This window comes from Arvicanthis niloticus, chromosome 18 (genome assembly GCF_011762505.2).
Source record: "Arvicanthis niloticus isolate mArvNil1 chromosome 18, mArvNil1.pat.X, whole genome shotgun sequence".
Lineage (NCBI taxonomy): Eukaryota > Metazoa > Chordata > Mammalia > Rodentia > Muridae > Arvicanthis > Arvicanthis niloticus.
In genome coordinates this window covers 1501725-1514024 of record NC_047675.1, presented here as the reverse complement: position 1 = coordinate 1514024, position 12300 = coordinate 1501725, and the positions used below count along the sequence as shown (strand labels likewise).

The following is a 12300-nucleotide window of genomic DNA, read 5'->3' as shown; positions in this document are numbered from 1 at the left end:
GCTGGAATGTAGCAGAATTGTCTCTTAAGTGATTTTCAAGGAACCCTGAGTGCTATAGTCAGTGCCTTAGAGATTCCACCTCCATTCATTAATATTGAAACTGCACGGGATCTAGAATCACTGTGGAAGTACACTACTGGTCATGTTTGGGTAAGCATCTTTAGTTTCAGTTTGTTGAAGTGAGAAGACCCACCCTAACTCTGATAGGCACCATTCCTTGGGCTGGGGGTCCATTATTAGGGGAGGGGAGTCAGGCTAGCTAGCTGAGCACCAACATTCATTAACTCTATCTCTTACTATGGATACCATATGACCAGCCTGCCGCAATAACTTCTTTGCTATGGTAAACTATACCCTCAAATTATAATCTAGAATAAATTCTTCCTTTCTTATGTTGCTAGTGTCATCTCAACAAGACAGGTGATACATTCCCTATATGTTTTATCAGTATGTAGGTACTACTACAGAGCATGATCCAGTGCTATAAGCCATCCATTTACTTATTCATAAAATAATAAATTTCCCGAAAAGTCAGGAGTATGATAACAGCAATTTGGGGCCATAACTCTAGTTCTCTCAAGGGATATCAGTTTGGTCTCTTTGTGACTCCTAGCCATCCAAAAGTTTATTTGGGGCTATAGGCTTTGTTTCCAAAGTGGCTCACAGCATGGGTGTGCTTTCAGTTCCTTAGACTGCTTAAGTATACCTATGGTGCAGCAGCTAGCTTTCTCCAGAGTAAGCCATTTAACAGAAAGGAAGATAAAACACAGCCTGTTGTCTCTAATGCAGGCTCAGATGGCACCTGCCATTCTTCTGTTGCATTTTTTTGTTCTCAAGGAGAAGAGGTGTTCTTGTAAAGTGAAGAGTCCCCAGGGCTTCAGGTTGAAACCAAATCACAGTAGCGTGAAAGCCAAATGGTCATTGCTTGGTTCTGTGAAAAAACTGACAACAATGCTACTTAATCCTGCCTACTCTTGTACATTTTGCAAGCCCTGCATATCAGGAGCTACACTTTGTGTATATGTGCCCATACGATTAACCCCCATTTTATAAATGAATAAGTCAAGGCTTAACAAGGGCACTTGGCACACACACACAAATAAGTGCTGATCCAGATTGGATTAATACATATGTACATACATGCATAATACATACATACATACATACATACATACATACATACATAGATACGTTATTTAACTATATATATAGTTATATAGTTAGTTATTTAGTTATATAGTTATACAGCAAAGCACTCATAGCATGATAACTTCTTAGCCATTCTTAAGTAACAGTTCACAGTGATTAGTATTATCATCTTGTTATGCTAGTTCCTCAAACATCTAGAACTTTCTAATTTTCCATAACTGACCTGTTCATCTTAAACAGCTCCTCAGTTCTCCCTGCTACCGACTCCACACCACTACTATTTAACTTTGTCTGTGAGTTAATGACTTCGGATACATCTGTATGCATTTGTCTTTCTGTGATATGTTTCATCATCATATTATAAAGTCATAAGTGTCTATATGTAGTACACAGTAGAGTTGTCTTCATTTTCAAGGTTAATACTCATATTTTATATATTTATCCATGTATCATTGAATGAATATTTTGTTGATTTTGTTTCTTAGCTACATGGGTAATGATGCCATGTTCGTAGGTCACATAATGAACACATAGATTTGCTCTACAGCTTCCCATTTTTGAAGGCATACACAAAATGAAGACAGCTCTTTCATATAGCAATTCTATCTCACGTTTTCAAGGGGCTGCCCTGCAGTTTTCCATAGAAGCTGCACCACTTTACATCCCTATCAGCAGTGAGCACAGTGCTCTAGCTTCTTCATATTCATGGCACAGGTCGTAAATCTTACTGCTAGTGGGAGCCTGCATCCTGTGAACTTATCACATTGAACATCAAAAGAATATATCTTCTGGTTGCTTCTCCAGGAAAAAGCCAGGTTCTCTCCCAACTCTTCTCGTATTTAAGGGGTCTAAGCTGTACCTGCTCAGCCTCCTCAGTCTTCCTTCAGTATGCTTGTCTTCTAGGCAGCCTGTCTCTTCCTTACAGGCATCATGCCCTGTGTACTTCACGTTCCCTCCTATCTGCCTTCAGTGCTTTTGCCTGAATCCGAAAAAGGCTTCTTCTCTGCTGTTAATTTTTTAGAGCCATTTTTTTTTCATAGTCCATAGTCAAATACTTTTCTTAATTGAGTTTGCTTCCCAGGAGCCTACCAGTGAATATAAAGACCTAGCACAAGATGGCCTTTCCACATCTATTAGTTTAAAGATTTACCTTTACTTTATATAGGCCATATTTGTTCTCTGAAACGTGACATATGTAATTAGAAGGACTATATATCACAATATTTCTTCTGAATTTATCTATCTTTTAATCTATGATTTTAGACTATTTTTTCATATATTCTTCCACAGAAATCCTACAGATGAAACATGAAAATCAGAAGTATGTTAGAGCCAGTTTTGCTGGCTACTTTGCTTTTAAAATATAGATTTATTTATTAATATCATCAGCTTTTCATTTTATTACTTAGCATGTACAGTCTTTCCTCAGACTCTTGACAGACATACAATCTACAGATGTCCAAGTCTCTCATAGAAAATGCCATGGTTGTTTATAGTCTATAGACAGCTTAGTCTATGCTTTATACCATCTGAAGATAGTATACAGTGCCACCATTAGGTAAGTTCTATGGAAATATTTGTGACATTGTGATGTTCTGAAAATAGTAACAAGAAAAATGGACTTGTTTAGTCCAGATGCAGTTTTTTATTTAGATTATATTACATCTGCTACTCTATGTAGATTTTGCAGATGTGGAATATGAAGGGATAATATGTTTGCGAGATGATTTTCTTTATTTTTTTCCTACACTAGAATGTAAGCTAATGGTGTCAGGATAGAAAGTTGGTCTCTTTGTTCTTTTATTATTGCCTTAGCACCTACAAAAGAGTCTGGCGGGAAGAAAGCCACCTGTCATTATCTTTTTGTTGTTAACATGTACAGACTTGTTTTGGGTCAGTCCACTCATATAGACACCTTGGAGTACAGAACAACCAGGATGAATCCATGCTGGGCAAACAGCCCACATGGCTCCGACATGCAAAGGCCAGTCTGTATTGCTTAGATGTCTTTGGACTCATTAGAAATTCTGCCTTATTATTAATGTTTCCTATGCAGCATGGATGCTTTCAGAACATGAGAACATTAGTTTTAAAGCAGCCAGTAATATGGGCTGGGCATTAAGGAAATGAAGTTGGAGCTTTCTATGTTCCTTCCCTCCCTGTGTTTTTCCTGGGCCTGGCAAGTATGTGTATTGGAGGTCGTGTGGAGATAATCCTGCAAGATGGAACATTCATGGTCTTCTTCCAGGCGCAGACAGCACTATTTCACTTCATCGAGCTTCTAAAGAATTGTCTACCTGACCTGGGAGGCATGTCTTCCTATATTTTAGGTTCAAAACAGTTTTGTGTGTGATGTCAGTGTTTAGTATTTAAACCAAGTAATGGACCTGTGATGAAAGATTCCTAAGACAAGAAAGGTGGCTAAGTGTCCCTGTGATGTTTTTTTTTTTTTTTTTTTTTTTTTTTTGTAACATTAGTAGCATTTGTTTTTCATTTTGTTACCCATGCAGGTATTTTATGAGGCAGTGTCTGTCTTAAGGCATGGGTTTTGTTCAACCCCTCTCTGAGCTGTAGGCTTGCTGAACCCTGGTGCACTGACTTACCTCCCTGGTATGTTACTTAATTTTTTTTTTTTTTTTTTGAATTTTGGAAAACAGAATGTTAGGGAAACTCTGTGTATACAAATTTATACCCTCATTTTGTAGAGGCAGTTGCTGAGATGGGAGGTTTCGAGTGACGTGTCCGATCATTCAATTCAATGAGAAAATGAAGAATGAAGAAAATAGAGAAAAATGGCTCCATTTTGTTCTTTTCATAGACAAAGCTAAGAGCAGCATCTCTTTTGTGTTTCATGTTGACTGACATGCTATGCCACAAGTGCCTGAGGGTTCACAGGTGATGTATGCTACAGGTGACATAATGGCTTTGGTCTGGCCATAAAGGTTCTTTTTCTTCTTCCCTTAGACATTTCCCTGCACACTTTTCCTCTGAATATACTACTTGCCCTGGAGTGCAGGCACTGTGTTTACTGCCATCAAAGCCCTGCTGACCAACCTGGTCTAATTTTCTTTTCCTTTTATATGTACAGAATTCATCATAGTCCTGGAATATCAGGAAAGGCCAAAGCTTTCCAGCTCTAAATTCATCTTACAGGTTCAAGCAGAAAGTTCACCCTTTCATACCAGAGTTGTCAGGAATTAGTCCTCATTCACAGCTCTGACATTCTTACTCATGGGTACAGGCTGTAGAGATTGAATATATGTTAAGCAGCGTGTTCTGGATAAGAGATGGAGTTAGAAGCCTTGGCGTTTTCCTTCGAAATGACCTTCCTAATATTTATAAATGATATCAATGTTTTTCCTTTAGTGTCTGCTTTTTGGAGATTAGCTAATAAGCACATGAACCAAAAAGTATCCCATATGCTCCAGTTTTGGTAACTAATGCAGTGGAAGGAGACCTGTGAGGTTAGGTGCTAGCAGGTCATAGATAAAGGGTGGTATGAGCTGAAGGAGAACCAAAGCAAGAGACAGAATAAGAGTAAGTGCAGAGCAGGTGACAGCCCCAGTGAGTGGGAGCTGTACTGTCAGCATATAAAGGAAAGGAAGAAAGAGGCACTACCCAGAGCCAAAGTAGGGTACAGTAGTCCTGACAGAGTCTGACAGTAGCTGACATCTCAGATCTCACTGGTGCCTCCTGTTGCCCAACTTAACCAGAAGTGGAGGGAAAGGAGCCTGGTTCATTTGATCTAGGAAGTTCTGGCCCATAAAGGCACATAACAAGTTGAGGCTGGGCAGTGAGTGAGTTCAGAAGGGAACTCAACATCTTGCCCTCCAGTCAGACTTAGTGCTAAAGAAAAGTCTTAATACACCAGTCACCACAAGAATACAGAGGAAGGTTTATAGAAAGGGCCTGTGGCCACAGGACCTGATATTCAGGCCAATTGTTAGTAAGTAGTGATTCCTCTCAGTCATTAATCCACCACACTATGAGTCTTACAAACCTGAGTGTCCTAGTCTCAAAACCTAGTTAACATGCTGTTAAGGCTGCTTCCTGTCTCCTCCTCTCTCTATTCTGCAGCCACTGAGCCACTCCCATTGATCCCTTTAGAGCTTTAAAAAATGTGGATCATGTAAAACCCTCCCAAGAACATATGCTATGATGCTGATTTTCTCCTTTCTTAAGTAGCTGCTCCTTGCTACTCTGGCTCCAAATGATGAATTCATTCATAGTGAAAGGTGTATTGGTTGAAACTGAAGAGGTTGGAAAAATTATGTAAAATATTTAAGAGTGTATATGCTTGAGTTTATTTTTAATGGTCCAATTTTTTAAAAATCCCTGAACCTTGTAGCTAAGAGTAAGTTTGATATCTCAGAGGCCACATGTTTGAATATTTGGTATTCAGAAGAGCCAGATGATATGTATTTTCTGCCTCTTTTTCGTCTTCTGGGATCTGTGTCCCCACCTACAAGTGTTTTCTCAATCATTCTTTTCATGATTGACATGGTGGCTCTCATCTTCCCTGCCATCTTTTATTCTGAATCTTTGGGGAGATATTATCTAGAAGTAATTGATAATGGCTTCATTTTACAGATGCCGAAACTAAGACGTGCATAGGTTACTCAGCTGGGGTAGCTGCAGGATCTGGAAGGATCTGAATCTTTCTACCCCACACCTTTCTTCTAAAGATAAAATTTTCTGGCAGGAAAATCTGTTCTTTTTCTGTGACTATCAGTGTGTGTGTGTGTGTGTGTGTGTGTGTGTGTGTGTGTGTGTGTGTTTGTGTTAGGGGTTCTATTGCTGTGATAAAACTCCATGACTAAAAGCAACTTGGGGAGGAAAGGGTTTATTTTGTATTGTAGTTTTACAGTTCAGCCAGGTCTAGAACTCAAGGCAAAGACCTGGAGGGAGAAGTGAAGCAGAAGCTAAATGACAAGCTCTGCTTACTAGCTTTTCACCCATGGCTTATACAGCTTGTTTTATTATGCTGTCCATCATATAAGGATGTCACTATACCCAATGTTTTCACCCAAATCTGTCATTAATCAATAAAATGACTCACAGGCTGGTCCACAGTTCAGTCTTAGGGAGGCATTTTCTTAATTGAGATGCTCTTTTTTCAAGTGTTTCTAGCCTTTGTCAGGTTGACATAAAGTATCTAGCATGATACACACACACACACACACACACACACACATATATACATATGAATATGTGTAAAGACAGGAATGGGTGTTTGTTATCTTCCTGATTTTGTCTCCCTGTTATTTACTATGTCAGGGTTTCTCACTGAACCCAGAAATTGAAGATTTAGCTAGATTAGCTTTCTAACAGTTTGCTTGGGGGATCCCCTGTCTCCATCTCCCTAGGACTAGGATTGTAGGAAATGGCCTCTCCTGCTTGGCAGTTGCATAGATTCTGAAGATAGGAATTCTGGTGTTCCCATTGCCTGGTAAGTGCTTTATCCACTGAGTTATCTCCCAAGCCTCTTAACAAAAGTACAATTTATCTTAGAGTTAGAAGGATTCTGATTTTGCTGATGTGGGAGGCGTAACTTGTGGAGTTTAGCATCTTTATCCACATCCCTAGCTCTACCTACAAGTCAGTCACATTCCTAGCCCCAAATAGAATCTTTTAAGTCTTGAATCTTTGGGACAGCATCAAGCTATCCATGTAGAAAGCACTGCCTTATTAAAGAGCATGTGACAAATCCTGGGCATTAGAGACTAGTTAAGAGACATTGCTCAGGTATGTAGTGTATGTTTTCAGGAACTTTGAGATGTTTGTAGTATGCTGTCAAAATCTCTATTGCACAGTTTAAATCCCAATTCCCTATATTAGTTACTTTTCTTGGCACTTTGACAAAATACCTGATACAAACAATTGAAGAAAAGTCTGTGGGTATCTTGGTTTGGTTGTGTGTGTGTGTGTGTGTGTGTGTGTGTGTGTGTGTGTGTGTGTGTGTGTTTTGTTTTTTGTTTGTTGCCCCCTACCCTCCATTCACTTGCTTGTTTGCTTGCTTGCTTGGTTTTGTCTCAGGACTTTAGAAGCTATAGTCATTTATGCTAGGGAACATATATCTGTGAGAACAGTTCATGGACAAGGCAGTGGGAATATGAGGGATCTTCTTATGGGCATCTAGGGAGCAGAGAACCCAGGCCAGAAACAGAGCTTGCCCATAACAGTTAAGTCAACCCTCCACCAATCTACTTCCTCCATTTGAACTCCCTTTGTAAAGTTTACACAGCTTTCTGAAACAGTGCTACTAGCCGGAGATCAACTAACCAAAAATAGGAGCCTGGTGCAGGATGCGGAGAGGGAAGTTCACATTCAAATCATACTATTCCCCAAGCGTGAGTTTCCTATCCCTGTGATACAAAAATTAAATACTGTAAAGGACTCTTGCAGCTGTGAGATTTAAGTTTGTGATAATGTATGATGATAGCTCTTATTGTGTTTGACATTAACGTCTTCTTGTCTTTCCTTCAATCTTTCATGGCACTTCCGAACAAGAGCATAGTATGAGGCTTGTATCAGACATCAGGGATATGGGAATTGTATCTTTGGTAGGGATTATATTGAGGAAGTGGGAGGGAACAGAATAAAAGAGTGGCTTCGGTGAACATCAACAGAGGCTCAATGATGAGGCTGGGAAGATCATGTTAGGGTGTTGGGGAAGTGGGCTCCTCACAGCAGAGGAATTAGGTATCTTGGCAGGCAACTATAAAAATTCTATAGATGTGGCAGCCACATAACAATTGACTTATGAGACAATAATGATATGAAGCTGAGTTCTGCTTCTATTACTGTGGTGATGGGAATGGTCAGGATAAGTTGATGTAATTGGGATCAGAGATGTTATGGAAATGGATTGAAGCTGATGAATAGTTATTTTCTATTAGAACATTCATTCCCAGTCTTGTTCAACATGTGCCCCAAATAGAAAACAATGTCTGTATAGTGCAGTAAATCAAGAGAGAATTGATGATGAGATAGTGATATGATGCTCTGCTGAAAGCAGGGAGCTAGCTTACAAGGAATACTCAAGTATGTAAGTCAATCCTTGGTACGGGTGGGGGGCTGGGAGCAATAGCAGGAAGGGAGAGAGGGAGGGAGGGAGGGAGGGAGGGAGGGAGGGAGGGAGGGAGGGAGGGAGGGAGGGAGGGAGGGAGAAAAAGAGAGATTCTCCTTCCTTTCCTTTCTTCCTCTTGTTATTTCTTTCTCTTTCCTCCCTTTCTTTCTTCTTACCCCCACCCCATTTAAAATTAATATTAAAAAACTTGTCAACTTCAACCAACCTATATGTACAAGCCTGACTGACAGCTTAAAAATAAAATGAGATTTTTTTGTCATTTATAATTCAATGACAGAACACTGCTATACCTGCAAATTTCACGAATGGATTCTGAGGACTTGCATAATGGCTCTAGAAAGCCACATTTGAGGTATTATGTTGCTGGGTATATTCTTGTAGGGAATATCCAATAGGTCTGGGTATAAATCTGTGAAGTTGAATCCTATCTTGTTGTAGTGACCCTAGGGTTTTGAGCAATTCCACTAACCAGATATCTACCCACAAGAAAAGCTGGCATGGCCGGGCGGTGGTGGCGCACGCCTTTAATCCCAGCACTTGGGAGGCAGAGACAGGCGGATTTCTGAGTTCGAGGCCAGCCTGGTCTACCAAGTGAGTTCCAGGACAGCCAAGGCTATATAGAGAAACCCTGTCTTGAAAAAAAAACCAAAAAAACCAAAAAAAAAAAAAAAAAAAAAGAAAGAAAAGCTGGCATGAAATAAAAATAGTTTGCCACAGGGAACAGTACTAGAAAGGTGGTAGGACCTCAGTAATGTCGTCATGACTCCCACTTGGTTGCTTTACAAAGAACTGCAAGCTTTGTTGTTTGCCCTGCTTGGTTTTATTCTTGCTGTAGTCTAGTTTATCTTTGGTTTTCTTTCATTCCTTCTTTTTCAAATGAGAATGTTTACTGTGTCATTTTATATGAGATGTCTGAGTCATTTTCTGATTTTATAGGTCTCCACAGTTAAGAAACTGACTTGAGTCTCAGAAAAGACTTTACAATGAAGTTTTGAACAGCAATGAAAATGTTATGACTTACATCAATTGTAAACATGAAATAAATGTATTTTGCATTCTAACATGGCTATGAGGCTTTGAGGACCAGAGGTGGATTTTTTTTTTTTTTTTTATTTACAAATGAAGTAAGTTTGGGTGTCTGGTTGGCACTTGGATTTATGGTGGTTCATCTCTATCATTTACTTGACTGGGTTTAGAATCACTGTAGTATACACCTCTAGGTGTGTCCCTGATGTCAATTTTAGAGAGAAATAACTGAGAAGGGAAGACTTACCTTTAATGTGAATAGAATCATTCCATGACTTACAGGCTCAAGCTGAATAAAAGTTGAAAAAGGATATCAGACAAGTGCTTTTTGATTCTCTAAGATATAAGCAACAAGCTTCATGCTTTCTCTACTAATGAGGAATCTTAAACCATAATCCAAAATACACCTTTCCTCATGGTCGTTGCTTTAGCCAAGTGTTGTAGCATAGCAACCAAACATAACTGATACTCATGCCTTATGTTATGTTGTAGTTATTGCCTGACCTTCAAGCTTTCCCATAGCCACTTGGGCTTAAAGACAGGGTCATGGCTCATGTTTGTGGTCAATACTGCCAACAGCTTATATGAGATGACTGGTAGTGCCCCTCTCAATTCTGCCCTTTAATTCCTAGAATGATATTGCAGATTGGACCTTGAACTGCTCAGGGTTTTGCATGGTTTCACATTGACCTTACCCTAAGCCATTTCAGAAGAACAGTTCATACTCTTAACCATAACTTCTCAGAAAGCTCTGATGATTGGCCCATTGGGGCACATTTCTTCTCTTTTGCCACTTGCCATTGTCTCCTGGCTTAGGGGCAGGGGACTCACTGTTTACCTATTAGAACCAATCCCTGTTGCTCCTATCTCTAAAATGTAATTGAAAAGAGTATTAATGGCCTCCAAATGATGCTACCTCCATAAATCAATTAAAAGGACTTTAGTAAAACTGTCTTACATTATTTTCAATGGCTGAAGGCAGGGTCCTTGTTTTCTATGATCCCAACAGGAAATCAGGTGGGTATTTCTTTCCTGTGGGCCTTCAAATACAGAATGGCCTGCTTCTCTCTATATGACTATTCATTCTCTGTTCCTTTCCTCTTAGACCATCCATGTAGCCATCGTCTGTGCCGGATACAATGCCAGCAGGGACGTTGTCACCCTGGTGAAGTCTGTCCTCTTTCATAGGTAAGATGGATCATTGCTTATACTCTGTCAGCAGTTATATCTCTGATCGCCTGATTGTTACCTTGGGAAGGTATATAAGAGTGTGCTTTTATACTCATTATTCAGAATGCCATGAAAATGTAATCTTTGTCTAAAATATAAGGAAGGATATCAGATTAACAATACTTAATAGCAGGGATTCTGCATTGCCAACTTTCAAAACTGCAAGAGCCTTCAAGGACATCCCAAGTTAGACACTTCTGTTTCTACTACCCCATATTCTCCAGAAATTTTTTTTTTTACATTTTTGTAGACAGATTATTTTGTATTTGTTTCTTTGAAATAGGTTTATTGGTATAGTTTTTAAAAAAGAAGATTAAGTTAAAGTAGGCACACTGTGATGGACCCTAATCCAATATGACTAGTGTTAAAAATGAAGATTAGGACAGATACATTCAGAAAGAAGACCATGAAGGAGCTTAGCCAAGGAACTTGACCTCAGATACCTCAGACTTCCATCTTGTAGAACTGTGGCAAAATGAATTTCTGGTTCCAGCTGTCCCTAGTCTGTGTTAGTGTGCTATGGCACCAATGAAAACATAAAATAATACCCAGCTTGACTTGTCCCATTTCTGGGTATTTCTGACTATCAGAAATCCTTCTTTATGTTAGGCTAAAATGAACTTCCATAGCAGTTGTTAGTAGACTTTGTGGCTCTCCATGAGACCAGTCAGAAGGTAGTTCTCTTCCTCTGGGAAATGGAGATATATCATTTATCTTTTTTCTATGTTTCTGCTTTTTCATGGACCTTTCTGCCTTCCTTTGGATAATCATATTTATTACCTAGACATACTTAAGGTCACATCTAGAACTGAGTCTGCAGTTCTAGCCAATCCCTGGCTCTTCTCTGACTGCTTATCAGGGATTTGGATAAAGTTCATGTATAGTTGCAACCTATAACATGGACAGATACATACAAGTCAGGATCCTGAGCATTCTTAGCAAAAGGAACTCTGCTAAGGAGTTCTCCATTCATCTCAATAGAGAGCACAGTACAGTCACTCAGATGAATTCCCCACTCTGACCCACCAACACAGCACAAATGTCAATGTGTCTTTTCTCTCACCTTCTACCTCAGTCTCCCAACCATCGTTTCTTTTTTTTTTTTTTTTTTTTACCATGCATCACTCCCTGTTCGAGATATTTCAGGTCCTCTCTTTCCTTTCTATTCAGTGCAGGCCCACAGGTCACTAACCTAGTCATACCTTTTTTGGTCCCCAGATTTCTGTTCTTTATATCCAACCTCTCTGACTCCAGAATGGTGTTTCAGACAGGAATCTCTGATTTTGTACGTTGTATCTATCCATGATGTTCATAGGTAAGTTAGAATTTCATTATCTCAACTGTCATACCATTAGGAGTCAGTGCTGTTCTTCATAGTACTTTCTTATCTGTCCCTTCAGTAACTTCATGACTTGGTACTCTGGCCTGTTTGTAGCTCCCTACTCTCTCCATCATTTGTCCTCCTGCTCTGTCTACCCACTTCTTCCCCAGTCCTGAGCCATCAATTGCCTTCTTACATTATAAAATTTCACACATGCACTACCTATAACAGGAAGCCTGGTTGCAACTCTCAGTATGTGTTTAAGCTTTTTTTCTACACAAAACCCTGCATACTTTCTTGCCATATACATTATGTTGATCACTATCTATCCACAATTGCTTCTGTAGCAGAAATATGGACCTTGTGGGGACAGAGAATATGTCTTATTTTTCTGTATCCCTAATATTTAGAAAAATTCCAATCAGTAAGCGTTCATTTGTTTATCAAGTGTCCTTTAATAAGGAATCTGAAGATTATAAGAAAT

At 39.4% G+C, this 12300-nt stretch overlaps 1 protein-coding gene across 6 annotated transcripts in view; it reads left to right on the top strand.

The window, feature by feature from the left end:
- Large1 (LARGE xylosyl- and glucuronyltransferase 1) overlaps positions 1 to 12300 on the top strand; it is a 425417-nt gene that overhangs the window by 204533 nt on the left and 208584 nt on the right. For all 6 annotated transcript variants that reach the window (XM_034522395.2, XM_034522396.2, XM_076915421.1 and 3 more), the window contains one exon: positions 10371 to 10453. In XM_034522395.2, coding sequence (XP_034378286.1) covers positions 10371 to 10453 — 83 coding nt within the window. The remainder of the gene's footprint in view (positions 1 to 10370; positions 10454 to 12300) is intronic.